Source organism: Carcharhinus amblyrhynchos, chromosome 10 (assembly GCF_965287045.1).
Source record: "Carcharhinus amblyrhynchos chromosome 10, sCarAmb.v2.hapA, whole genome shotgun sequence".
Lineage (NCBI taxonomy): Eukaryota > Metazoa > Chordata > Chondrichthyes > Carcharhiniformes > Carcharhinidae > Carcharhinus > Carcharhinus amblyrhynchos.
Window position 1 is genome coordinate 42,912,634 of NC_137333.1, and position 13,800 is coordinate 42,926,433.

The following is a 13,800-nucleotide window of genomic DNA, read 5'->3' on the forward strand; positions in this document are numbered from 1 at the left end:
TTTAGATGAAGATTATTCAATTACACTTGCCCCCCAAAATAGCAAGTTTAACAATTGCATCTATAACTGGAACATTCTTCAAAGTAATAAATTACAGTCTGAGTAATTATAAAGCAATTAAAAAACAAAATAAAGCTAAAATATTAAGTTAGTTTATTTTAGAAGCATGGTACATAGATGAATACTTCAATGTTTAGTGTTAAAACATAAATTTGTTCCAATAAATCCTCCTACGTCAACTTGTAGTTGTGATGAGTTGAAATTAGGGTTTTTTTATTCATTCATGGGATGTGACTGTCATTGGCTGGGCCAGCATTTATTGCCCATCCCAGAGGGCAATTAAGAGTCAACCGCAGATGCTGAAATCTTCACATTGACAATTTTACTGAAAGAGTTAAACTGCTATTTCTCTTTTTTTTTAGAAACTTATAGACAACAAGAATTTTTATCTAAGAAGTAAAGTTTATTTATTAGTCACAAGTAACACTGCAATGAAATTACTGTGAAACTCTCTTAGTCACTACATTCCAGCACCTATTCGGATCAATGCACCTAACTAGCATGTCTTTCAGAATGTGGGAGGAAACCAGAACACCCAGAGGAAACCCACACAGACACAGGGAAAATGTGCAGACTCCACACAGACAGTTACCTAAGCCGGGAATCAAATCCAGGTCTTTAGCACTATGAGGCAGCAGTGCTAACCACTGTGCTACCATAAAGCAATTAAAAAACAAAATAAAGCTATCTAACTATGAGATAAAAAGGAAAATGACAATCACGTTCTTGTGAAATCTGGTTATAAGGCAGCATTCAAAAAATCTCTATTATTTTCTTGCTGAAAAGATATTATTAAACTAGAAAGAGTACAGAAAAGATTTACTGGAATGTTACCAGGACTTGATGGTTTGAGTTGTAAGGAGAGGCTGGATAGACTGGGACTTTTTTCTCTAGAGCATTGAAGGCTAAAGGGATGATCTTATAGAGGTCTATAAAATAATGAGGGGCATAGATCAGCTAGAAAGTCAATATCGTTCCCCAAAGGTAGGGGAGTCTAAAACAAGAGGGCATAGGTTTAAGGTGGGAGGGGAGAGATGCAAAAGGGTCCAGAGCGACAATTTTTTCACACAGAGGGTGGTGAGTGTCTGGAACAAGCTGCCAGAGGTAGCAGAGGCGGGTACAATTTTCTCTTTTAACAAGCATTTATACAGTTACATGGGTAAGATGGACATAGAGGGATATGGGCCAAATGTGGGCAACTGGGACTATCTTGGAGGTTTAAAAAAAGGGTGACATGGACAAGTTGGGCCTGTTTCCATGCTGTAAGTCCCTATGACTCTATAACATTCTGTTATGGGCACTTTAAAAGATGTTTTCCCAAAGTTGTCTGAACTGTATGTTTTGAGGTTATGGGGTTGTCTTTGCAGCTGCAATGGTTCTACTGTCAAATTGCCGGAAACTTTAACAAGTGAGCTTATTTGGTGGAAACAGTTTGCAGGGAGTGGAGATGGTTCTTTGCTTCTGTTCTGCAGACACAGCACTTTTAACTGCCTTGTTACTTTACAGCAGAACAGTAACTGTTCTTAGATGCCTTTTTCTGTCTCTCCCTGGTGTTCTGTGTTGTCTGCCAGCTTCCTGCCCTTTTCAATGCTTTTTGCAGGCAAGCTATGGCAGCCACTTTTATCCTGTAAACATTAAAAAAATGCCTTGTCATCTTCCAAATGTGGCATCATATGTACTCTCTATTTCTAAAGTGAATTGAATGTAATCTGTTTAATTCTTGTAAATTCTAAGTAAGTGTGTGTGGGTCTTACAGGAATTCCAGAATTTCAACTATTAGGCAGCTGGAACCAACTCATAAACTCTAAGAATTGCAGCTATGGTCTGTCAGTAATTAACCATCACAGCACACATTAAATTTCCTGCCCTTTCTTGCTAGACGACACTGTGTCATGATTGTCCAGAAATCTTGTGGCCAAAGTAGCTGATTGTCTACCTGCTGAAAGTGGTAAAACAAAACCCTACACTTTGCTTTTTAAACTTGGAAGTTTGGAGAATTCTAGCCCACAAATCTTGTTTCTGAGTTATGGGGACATAGAAACATACAAAATAGGAGAGGAGGAGGCCATTTAACCCTTCAAGCCTGCTCTGCTATTCATTGTGTTCATGGCTGACCATCCAATTCAATAGCCTGATCCTGCCTTTCTCCCATATCCTTTGATCCCCTTCACCCCAAGTGCTATATCTAACTGCTTCTTGAAAATGTACAATGTTTTGTCCTCTTTCTGTGGTAGCGTATTCCATAGACCACTCGCTGGGTGAAGAAATTTCACCTTATCTCTGTCCTAAACAGTCTATATCCTGTATCTCCAGACTGTGAGCCCTGGTTTTGGACATCCCACCATCATGAACATCCTTCTTGCATTCAACCTATCTAGTTTTGTCAGAATTTTATAGGTTTCTACAAGATTCCCCCTCTTTCTTCTGAACTTTAGTAAATATAATCCTAACTGACTCAATCTCTCCTCATACGTCAGTCTTGCTATCCCAGGATCAGTCTGGGATTGTCTCATTCTGTTACGAGGCAGAGTAAGATATTACCTAGCAGCCTCAAGCTGTCTTAGATTTTTCCCTGTGCCTGCAACTCTGTCACCAGTTTTTAGAGTGGGAAAACACTTTCTCTCAGCCTTTCCTCTCTTTTTCTGTAGGTAAGACTATGGCTCTTCTTAACTCTTCAAGCTAATTTTAGCTAAAGTAATCTGGTCTGACTCCAATTTGGCTTCTTCTATCTGTTCTGACTGTGGATTGAATCTCAAATATTTGGCCAGCATCTTGGGAAACCCTTGTCTCTTTGTCTTATTGGGTATTTTGAGTCCTATTTATTTAGCTATGGCTTTTGGCTGTTCCATGTTTAAGAATGCCAATTTTTTCCATGTTGAATCCTCCTGGTCTACAAACATCTGTGCAACTAAACTAGCCATCTTAACTTCTTTAATTGGCACTCTCAAAGGCTCGTTGCTCCAGGTTGTAATTTGATTTTGGCTCAATGTTATTTCACCTCCTACTTCCAATTTCTTTAAAATGAAAATTTGGCAGAATTGCAAATGAATTCACTTCTAGACCCAAGCCTTGAGTTGACCCAGACAAGAAATGATTTCCCAAAGCACTTTGAACAATGTGCTCATACATGTATGTTTTTTCTTACCTGTGCAGTGAAGAATTTAATTTAAAATAACCTGGCAGCAAAACATTTTACTCAGAAAATAAAAGTTTATTTCACTCTATTTGACTGGGAGTTATTTAAAAAAAGATGAAGTTACTAAGTATACATGAACATAGATACAAATGAAGATAAAAGAATATTTATAGATGTAAATCAAGATTGGTCAATTTCACTGCAGGCCTGATATGTTTTGAAGTCAAGGTGTTGCATTGTCTGAACTGAAGATCTTGAGAATTGTCTCTGCGGCTACGATGACTTCCACTGTTAAATTGCAGGAGGTTGCTTTAACATCTGAGCTTAGTGGTTTATAGGGAGTAGAGAACATTCCTTATTCTGTTCCGTAGGCATGGCACTTTTATCTTCCTGCTTTACAGCAAAATAGTCTGTTTCTCCTTGCGTTGAAGGTTTTTCAAGATGGTTCTGTGTTATCTGCTAGATTTCTGCCCTTTTAATGTTTCTTTGTAATTAAGCTGAAATGGCCACTGTTATCAGGTGAACTATAAAAAATGCCAAGCGCTTTTCCAAAAATGCTTTTACAAATATGGCATCAACACTTCAAACAGCCCTTTCCCAAACTGTGGTTCTCAGCTTTCGTCCCAGTTAAGGCACAATTTATATTCTTACAATGAAGTGTCAACAAAGCTTTGTTATCTACTGGTTGAAACACAGTGAACCATTATTAAATTAATGATTGTCTTTTGTCATTTCTAAACAAGGGACCCAATCTGAAATCCACAATTCTGCCTGGTATGTTGGGGCCATTTTGAAACCATCTTTAAACTCAGTCCAAATTTTTTTTTATTGCGACCTTTAAATAAGTTTGCTAAAAGTTAGTAATATCGTAACCATGAACTGTAATAATTTCTACGAAGCTTCTTTTGCTTTGGTGTTAGATCAATTCTCAGTTGAGTTTGGATAACTTGGGATCACTTAGGAATTGAGCTAGGGAACATTTGACCTTACGCACACGTGGGCAAAGCCAAGGAGAGCAAACAGACAGAACAGCCAGTCTGACTACCACCAACAAGACTTGCAAGTCTCCACCTGTTGAAGCCTCCAGCAAGCAGAATGGGACAAAGGAGGGCTCAGAGGGAGATAAGGGGAAGGGAATGAGTGAGGCAGCAGATGGTCAAGCAACTGTACCACCCCCAAACCACCCACCTCTCAATGATGAATCAAATGAGAAGGAACCAGCAGAGGACCAATCACTGGATTGGCAGCTGATGAAGAAGATCAAATAGAGGAAACGGCAAGAAAAGGACCAGACCACTTCCCAGCAAGTTGACCCACATCTGACATGGACTACAGGGGCCACTGCCTTCAGATGAAGCAGGACAAGGGCAGCGCCTACAAAATCAGCTGAAAACTCTAAAAAGTTGGACGAAGAGTCACCCTGGGGCCAGAGCATTGGAGACAATGAGGAGGCACTTGCCCCCCATCTTTGACCTCAAAGAGAAAAGGCCAGCACACTCCAGCTGCTGGAAGCCAGGAGAAATGGTAGCCCTCAAGGAGAATGGATGGGAAAGACTTTGCCAAAGAGAACAATCCAAACATTGCTCCTTGCATCCACACCACCGATGTCACCTTTTTTTTTCATTTATGGGACATGAGCGTCGCTGGCCGGCCAGCATTTATTGCCCATCCCTGGTTGCCCTTGAGAAGGTGATGGTGAGCTGCCTTCTTGAATCACTGCAGTCCATGTGCTCTGGGTTGACCCACAATGCCATTAGGGAGGGAATTCCAGGATTTTGACCCAGCATCTGCGAAGTGACTGGGTGAAACTTTTCCAATGGGGCGATTCAAAACATTTCCCTCAGCCCATCAAAAATGAGATGATTTGCGAACACTGTGGATATGCAGAATCAAAGCAAAAGACTGGAACTGTCAAAGGCAACAGGTCTGAAATGCAACAAAATGCTTTAAAACGGGGAGAACGATTGTGTCCATTACTGTGCGTAGTGTTAAATGTACTATATGAAGTGTTGCAAACTTGAATTATCTTACCAAGTTGAAAACTGACCTGCTGTTTCTGCAGGAGTGTGCCTTGCCACATTTCAGCTTCTACAGACAATGGCTGCATTGACCGTCCCATGGGTCATCAATTGGGGTGAGAGGAAATGGCTCCCATTCCTCAGGCCTGGGTATTCTGCTGCAGGGGGCAACTTCACCAACATCAAAGGAGATGCTGGACAGGTGCCTCCTATTTGCAGACGTACCGTACAAGAATGCATCACTCCGGTTAATTAACATGTATACCCATCTCCACTGCTGCTGGCCACTTCCAGGCCAGTTATTTTGGATGGTGACTTCAACTGCACCATCAATGTGGCTGGACAATCCAGCAGGTTGGATACCAAACTGAGTATCATATCCAGACAGCTGATGGAAACAATAAGAGATGCCGAGCTGCACGACATCTTCAGTAACCATGCAGGTAGAACGCAGTGTAGATACACCAGGTCTTATGTCCTTATGAGTGGGTGGAAAAATGGAGGGTATTCCATGTGCTGCACTCCCGCAATAATGATGGGGAGATACCGGTGTTGGACTGGGGTAAACACAGTAAGAAGTCTGACGACACCAGGTTTAAGTCCAACCGATTTATTATTTACTGTCAAATAAATCGGTTGGACTTAATCTGATGTTGTCAGACTTCTTACTGTGTCTCCCGCAATAACACAGGTGAGGTGGCTATAAAATTCAGCCTATTCCATCAAAACGCTTCTCCCAGCTCCTGTGCTCTTGCCATGAATTGGCTAACCAGGGGCAGGCACTGCATGGCGAGGTGCGCCTGCGAGGACTAGCTGGCGCTGGGCTCAGGGGATGGCACTGCTTCGACTGCAGCTCCCCCTCCCCTCCAGCAGGGGACAGGCAGCAGGCGCGCGCCTCACATGGTGCTCAGAGAGAAGGGAGCTGGCGTGGTGGGGGAGGATCGGGAGCGCGCGCGGGGGGGGTGTCGGGCACGCGCGGGTTGTCGGGGGCGCGCCTCAGTCGGTCCAGCCTGTGTGCGGTGTGAGGGGGCAGTTGGGGCCACGGTATGAAGTCAGCGCCGTTTTGTGTTGGCGCGGCGGCGCTGCTGGCTCTCACCGCTTTGACTGCTGCGTCTTCCGTCTCTGGTGAGTGAAGTGCCTTTTTTGGTGTTTGTTCTGATGCCGTTAGATTTATAACATCCCCCGCCCCCCCCCCCCCCCCCCCCCCCAGAGGAACGAGGATCTCCATTACAGGGCAGCGGAAAGTTTTAATTTGAACTCCAATGGAAAGTTTTTTTTTATTTGGGAATTTGGCAGGACATTGTGATAGCGGTGCTGACAAGACATCAATATTGGAGGATTGCTGTCTGTGTGAAAAGTGAGGGCGGAAAGGCCATGGTGGTGTTGACATAAATGTGGTATCTCTAACCTTTCCAGCATTGCTTTGTCTGTCAGTTCACACACACACACAGGCAAAGGGCCCATTTACCCAGCTCAGCTCATTGTGCCAATAAATATATTATTTGTAGCATGGAAGATATTAACTAAACGCACATGTGATACCACTGCTCTTTTATGCATCCAATATTTTCAAATTAGTGTTTCAGGATGGTGCCATTTCCTACCAAGACTGTTAAGATCACAAACAAGTGCACAGCTAAGGCTACATTCAAAAAGATCATTCACTTTATCCCATTGACAAACTTGATTTTGTGTAAGATGAACACAAATGTTATTCATGTTTCAGCCCTTACAAAAATGCTATTTATGCCCGAATTGCTTCCAAGATTATTTGGAATTTATTTTAACTGTAATTGTTTGACTACCAACATGCACCAGATTATAAAATACATCAGGATTTTAAAGGAAATATTTGAATGTAACATTTGACCCATAAGGTCTATGGCTAATTTTAGTTTTTTTTCCTCCCCCTGTGAAAAATGTGTGTCTTATTGTCCAGCAAATGTAGTAGACATTCTGAATCCAAACTAATATGATAATGTCACAAAAACAGAAAATGCTGGAAAATCTCAGCAGGTCTGACAGCATCAGTGGAGGGAGAATAGAGCCAATGTTTCGAGACAGGTTGACCCTTTATCAGTACCCTGACTTGAAATGTTGTTGTATTCTCTCTCCACAGATGTTGTCAGATCAGCTAAGATTTTCCAGCATTTTCTGTTTTTGTTTCAGATTCCAGTATTTACAGTATTTTGCCTTAATCTAACATAATCACGTGTCCATGCTAAGGCTCTCTGAAGAAAAAAAACCTGTTCCACTTAATTTTTTTCTCCACAGCCTGCATTGTTTTTCCTTTTTAAGTAAAAATCCAGTTCCACCTTGAAAGTTTTATTGAGTCCACTTTCCATTCTTTCGGGCAGTGCATTCCAGATCATAACAATTTGCTGAGTTTAAAAAAATCTCATTTTCCACAGGCCTTTTGACAATTATTTTATATCTGTGCCCTCTGAGGAAAACGGAGCAAACAGTTTCTATAAAAATACCTCAATTTTGAACACCTCTATTAAACTACCACTTTTTAATGATTCTTTGGAATCCAACTTCTTTAAGTCTTCTGATATAACTAAAGCCCGCTATCCCTGATAATCTATTAAATGTCTCTCTAAGGTCAGAAGCTGAATATCTATATTAATGCAAGTTCCCTTTTCTCTTTACATTAATCACAATTGCGGAACTGGTAAATTATTAGGTATAGATTTATTCAATGTAGAAAATAACATGTTTCAATTGTCATATTTTTGGTATGAACAGCACATAAAATTTTAGAACTGTTATAATTTTCACTTCTGGTTCCTTGGTTATTAGGGCTACAAAGAGACGTGATTGTTGATGCTTGTTATTACGTTATGTAATTTTACACAGTGCTATTTATGTTAACTATAAAAATGAAATATGCTTTGTACAAATATACAAATTCATAAAGTTGAACCAGTCTTACCAGTAAGCAATCATAAAGTGAAAAACCTACTTGTGTACTAGATTCATACACTCGAACACAAAATAGAACTAAAATTGTTTGGTTGCCTAGCTAGTAAAATTGCGGTGTCAACAACAGTAGATCACTGAGTCAGAAATCCAAACCTGGCAGATTATGAAAAGCTAGTATATTTGTTGGTTTGATGTATTTATGCTACAATATTGTATCAAAGGATTATTTTGATCTGTTTTTTGTGGTTGTGTAAACAGTATTACTTGGATACTATGAAGTAGCATTAATTTATTCTCAGGACAATATCCAGGCTTGCGTTGACAAATGCCAAGTAACATCTGTGCTGCACAAATGCCAGACAATGACCATCTCCAACAAGGGAGAATCTAGCCCTCGCTCCTTGACGTTCAATGTATTACTATTGCTGAATTCTTCAGTGTTAGCATTGACCAGAAATTGAACTGGACTATCCATATAAATACTGTGGCTATAAGATGAGGTCAAAAGCTAGGAATCCTGTGGCAACTAACTCAACTCCTGACTCCCTAACACCTGTCCACCAGGCACAAGTCAGGAGTGTGATGGATACCCTCCACTTGCCTGGATAAGTGCAGCTCCAACCACGCTCAAGAAGCTCAGCACCATCTAGAACAAAGAGTTGGCTTCATTGCACCACTTCCACAAACATTCACCCCCTCCACCACTGATGAACATTGCTAGCAGCGTGTACCATCTACAAGATGCACTACAGGGACTCACCAAGGCACCTTCCAACCCACAGCCACTACCATCAAGAAGGACAAGGGTTAGCAGATATGTGGGAACACCACCATCTGCAAGTTACCCTCCAAGTCACTCAACATTCCTTGGAAATATATTGTTGGTCCTTCACTGTCGCTAGATCAAAATCCTGGGCCTCCCTAACAGCATTGAGTGTAACTACATCACGGGCTGCAGTGGTTCAAGAAGGCATCTTATCACTACCTTAAGGGCAATTAGGGATGGCCAATAAATGTTGGCCTAGCCAGTGATACCAACATCCTGTAAACTAATTTATTTTAAATTACCCCATGATCACTCAGCTTTGTGGCCCATGAAATCTTAATGACTCACTCTTCTAAAGTTTGTCTTCTCCATTTGTCTACCAAGTTTTTATATTTTTTAATGTTGTTCATTTCATGTATGAATTTGGCATAGGTGGTAGTTTGCAAACATCTCTCAAGATAAATCCTAAATGCACAATGGAAAAGTAATGCTGAGTATAGAATTTATGAAATGACAATCCTGCTAAATTTAAGCAGCTGAAGACAATGATACAAAAGTATAACTATCATTTGGTTTGGAGCCTATTTAAATTAGAAATGAATGCATGTTTTTAAAGGTGGCTGGACAAGTTGAGAGGACTGTTGGGGTCCTTGGCTTTTTAAATAGAGGCACAGGATGCACAAGTAAGGAAGTTATGCTACCTTTAAAAATCATTGGTTAAGCCCAGCTGCTGTATTGTGGTCAATCCTCACCACCACACTTTAGAATGGGCATCAAAGTCTTCAAAAGGGTGCAGAATGATTTGCTAGAATGGTACCAAATATGAAAGATTTCAGTTACATAGTGAGAATGGAGAAACTGGGGCTGTTCTCCTAAGAACTGCAAATGTTAAGGATGAAGGGTCTTGATAGAGTAAGAAGTGTAAACTTTTTAGTGGCTGAAGGATCTACAGTCAGATGATATAGATTTAAGGTGAATTGGTATAAGAACCAAAGGTTAATGAGGAGATATTTTTTGCAGAGTTATAATTTAGCGTGCATTGTCTGAACTGCTGATTGAAGCAGATTGAATTGTAACTTTCAAAAGGAATTGGTTAGACTTCTAAGGGCAAAAATTTGTTAACTTTGTGGGGAAAGAGCCAGTGGGATCAATTAGATAACGCTTACAAAGAGCTGACACAAGCTTATATAGTGCCTTTAATATAGAAAAATATCCCAGAATGCTTTTGAATGCATGTGACCCAACACAAGCCCTGAGTTTGAGAAAAAACTACCAGATATTTCACCAAGAGGTGTCATTGCAATACTGAATTATTTTAATATTTTTCTGGAGGTGAAAGCATACTTTCTGATAGTTTGTAGGTTTAGAGGGGCACCGTCTTTTTTTTGTTTGTCAACTAAGACCTGGTATTTATATCAAGATGATGCTCTGTGCAAGTCATCTCACAACAGTTGTCTGTGACTTATTGAAAGCAAAAAGAGTTTATGTAACATTCCCATAAAGTGAGGTACCTTTGTGTAAAGCCTTTATTGATGCTGTACCTCTTTGAGATTCATCAAACAAGTGAACAATGACAAGTGGTCATTATTAGCAACATCCCATTCTCACCTCTTACGAAAAACCATGAATTAATTAATGAAAATCAGCACAGATATGCAGAGATAGACAGCGTATGACAAATATGATTGAGTTCTTAGAAGAAATGGAGAGGATTGATGTTGTGCAATTGGACTTTCAAAAGATATTTGATAAAGTTCAAAGTGATAGGCTTGTCGAAGGTTGAAACCCATAGGATTAGAAGGGCAGTGGCAGTGTAGATATAGACATAGAAACAGAAAATAGCTGCAGATGTAGCCTGCGCCGCCATTCAATGTGATCATGGTTGATCATGCACTTCCAGTATCCCTGGGTGTCATGGTGGAACAGTTGCTGAAGGTTGGCACGCAGGTACAGCAGGCAGTGAGGAAAGCTAATGACATGCTGGCCTTTGTAGCAAGAGGATTTGAGTATAGGAGTAAGGTTGTCTTGCTGCCTTATTTATTTCTATATCCCTTGATCCCTGTGGCCACAAAGGCCAAGTCCAGCTACCCTTGAACATATATAATAACTGGCCCCAGCAGCTTTCTGTGATGGAGAATTCTGCAGGTTTGCAACTCTGAGTGAAGAACAAAGAACAAAATCAGCCTGGGAAACAGGCCCTTCGGCCCAACGAGCCCGCGCTGCCATCTCAACACCACCAGTTCACCTCTCTACCCATGACCCCTATCTAATGTTTTATGGCCATCCAGATTGAGGGAAACTGATTTAGGGACAATTTATTCCTGCCAGTCAGCCTAACAGCACATCTTTGGGGTGTGGGAAGAAACCGGAGCACCCGGAGAAAACCCACGCAAGCACAGGGAGAATGCGCAAACTCCCACAGACACCGGCCCAAATCCATGTGTCTGCACAGCAATCAGCGATAGTCACTGAGCTGTCGTCTGCCCAGTATCTTGTCCAGTTTAGGCACACACTAACGACATGAAGCACTAGGCCAATCTCGAACAACCAAGAGCAGCCCCAGTACGACCCATCGCGTGTATGCCCCTCGTTGGACATGAGGTGGACCGACTTAAAACCTGTGAATGAAAAGAGAAAAACATTATTATCATACTATACCCATTTACGTTACCAGGGACGCCCCAATGCTAATGACCCTTATTTAAAAGGATCTCCTATATCCACCCATCTCCAACTCAGTCATGTGCCTGTCTAAGTTACTCTTAAAGGACTCTAGCGTGTTTGCCTCCACCACCTTACTTGGCAGAGCATTCCATACCCCCACTACCCTCTGTGTGAAAAACCTCCCTCTAATATCTGTGTTGTACCGCTCCCCCCTCACCTTAAGTCCATGGCCCCTTGTCCTACGTGTCTCTATTATAGGAAATAGCTTACCTCTCTTTACTCTATCTATACCCTTCATAATCTTATATACCTCTATTAGATCCCCCCTCAGTCGGCGTCTTTCAAGGGAAAAGAGCCCCAATTTCTTCAATCTTTCCTCATACCCCAGTCCTTCCATACCAGGCAACATCCTGGTAAACCTCCTCTGCACTCTCTCCAGAGTCTCCACGTCCTTCCGGTAGTAAGGCGACCAGAACTGGACGCAGTACTCCAAATGTGGCCTAACCAACGTTCTGTACAACTGCAACATTAGACTCCAGCTCTTATATTCTGTACCCCTTCCTATAAAGGCTAACATACAAAGGCTTTCTTCACCACACTCTCCACTTGCACTTGCACCCCCAGGTCTCGCTGCGACTCTATACTCCTTACGGGCTTACCCTTTATCATATAACTCCCCCCTACATTATTCCGGCCAAAATGCATCACCTCACATTTATCCGGATTAAACTCCATTTGCCACGTATCTGCCTAATCAACCAGCCTATCAATATCCCGCTGTATTGCCAGACACTGCTCCTCACTGCCTGCCAATCCAGCCATCTTGGTGTCATCAGCAAATTTGCTGATGACACCACCTACTCCCTCTTCCAAATCATTTATATACACTACAAAGAGAAGAGGTCCCAGTACCGAGCCCTGCGGCACACCACTAGTGACAGACCTCCAGCTAGAAAAAGACCCCTCCACAACTACTCTCTGACTCCTCTTTGAAAGCCAGTTCTCTACCCATCTAGATACCTGACCACATATCCCATGAGATTTAATCTTCTGTACCAACCTACCATGAAGTTCTTCTCCATCTCAGTTCTGAATGGCTTTTCCCTTATTCTTAAATTAGTAGTGGACTTCCCACATCAGGAACATTTTCCTGCAACTAGCCTGTCCAGTCCAGTCAGGAATTTATATGTTTCTATGATATCTCCTTTCATTCTTCTAAATTCCAGTGAGTATAAGCCCAGTCGATCCAGTTTCTTTATACTGTCAGCCCTGTCGTCCTGGGGATCAGTCTGGTGAACCTTTGCTGGACTTCCTCAGTAGCATGAATGTCCTTTTCAGACTAGGAGACCAAAACTATACACAATACTCAAGGTGTTGCCTCACCAAGGCCCTGTATAACTGCAGCAAGACAACCTTACTGCTGTACTCAAATCCTCTTGCTACAAAGGCCAGCATGTCATTAGCTTTCCTCACTGCCTGCTGTGCCTGCGTGCCAACCTTCAGCAACTGTTCCACCATGACGCCCAGGTCATGTTGTACTTCCCCTTTTCCTGAACTACCATCATTCAGACAATAATCATCTTTCCTGTTTTTGCTCCATAACCTCACATTGTCCGCTCAGCCAACCTGTCCAAGTAACACTGCAGCCTCTTAGCATCCTCCTCACAGCACACACTGCCATCCATCTTAGTGCCGTCTGCAAATTTGGAGATATTGCATTCAATTCCTTTGTCCAAATCATTAATGTATATGGTGAATAGTTGAGGTCCCAGCACTGAACCCTGTGATACCCCACTAGTCACTGCCTGCCTCTCTGAAAAGGACCCATTTATTCCCACTCTCTACTTCCTGTCTGCCAACTAGTTCTCTATCCATGTCAATACATTACCCCCAATACCATGAGCTTTAATTTTGCTCACTAATCCCTTGTGTAGGATCTTGTCAAAAGTCTTTTGAAATTTAGATAACAACATCTACTGGTTCACCCTTGTCCACTCTACTGGTCACATCCTCAAAAAGTTCCAGAAGATTTGTCATGCTCGATTTCCCTTTAGTGAATCTATGCTGACTTGGACTAATCATGTCACTGCTTTCCAAATGCTCAGTTATTGCACCCTTAATAATTCACTCCAATATTTTCTCCACCATTGATCTCAGGCTAACTGGTCTATAATTTCTCCGTCCTTTTTTAAAAAGTGGAGTTACATTGGCTACCCATCAAATCTATTAGA

General features: G+C 41.7%; 1 protein-coding gene across 1 annotated transcript in view; it reads left to right on the forward strand.

Moving 5' to 3' along the window:
• The first annotated feature begins 6,203 nt into the window (after positions 1–6,203).
• Positions 6,204–13,800, forward strand: part of LOC145349362 (porimin-like) — a 36,567-nt gene continuing 28,970 nt past the window's right edge. The window contains exon 1 of the mRNA XM_080197875.1: positions 6,204–6,339. Within this exon, the coding sequence (XP_080054001.1) occupies positions 6,261–6,339 (79 nt within the window). The 5' untranslated portion in view covers positions 6,204–6,260. The remainder of the gene's footprint in view (positions 6,340–13,800) is intronic.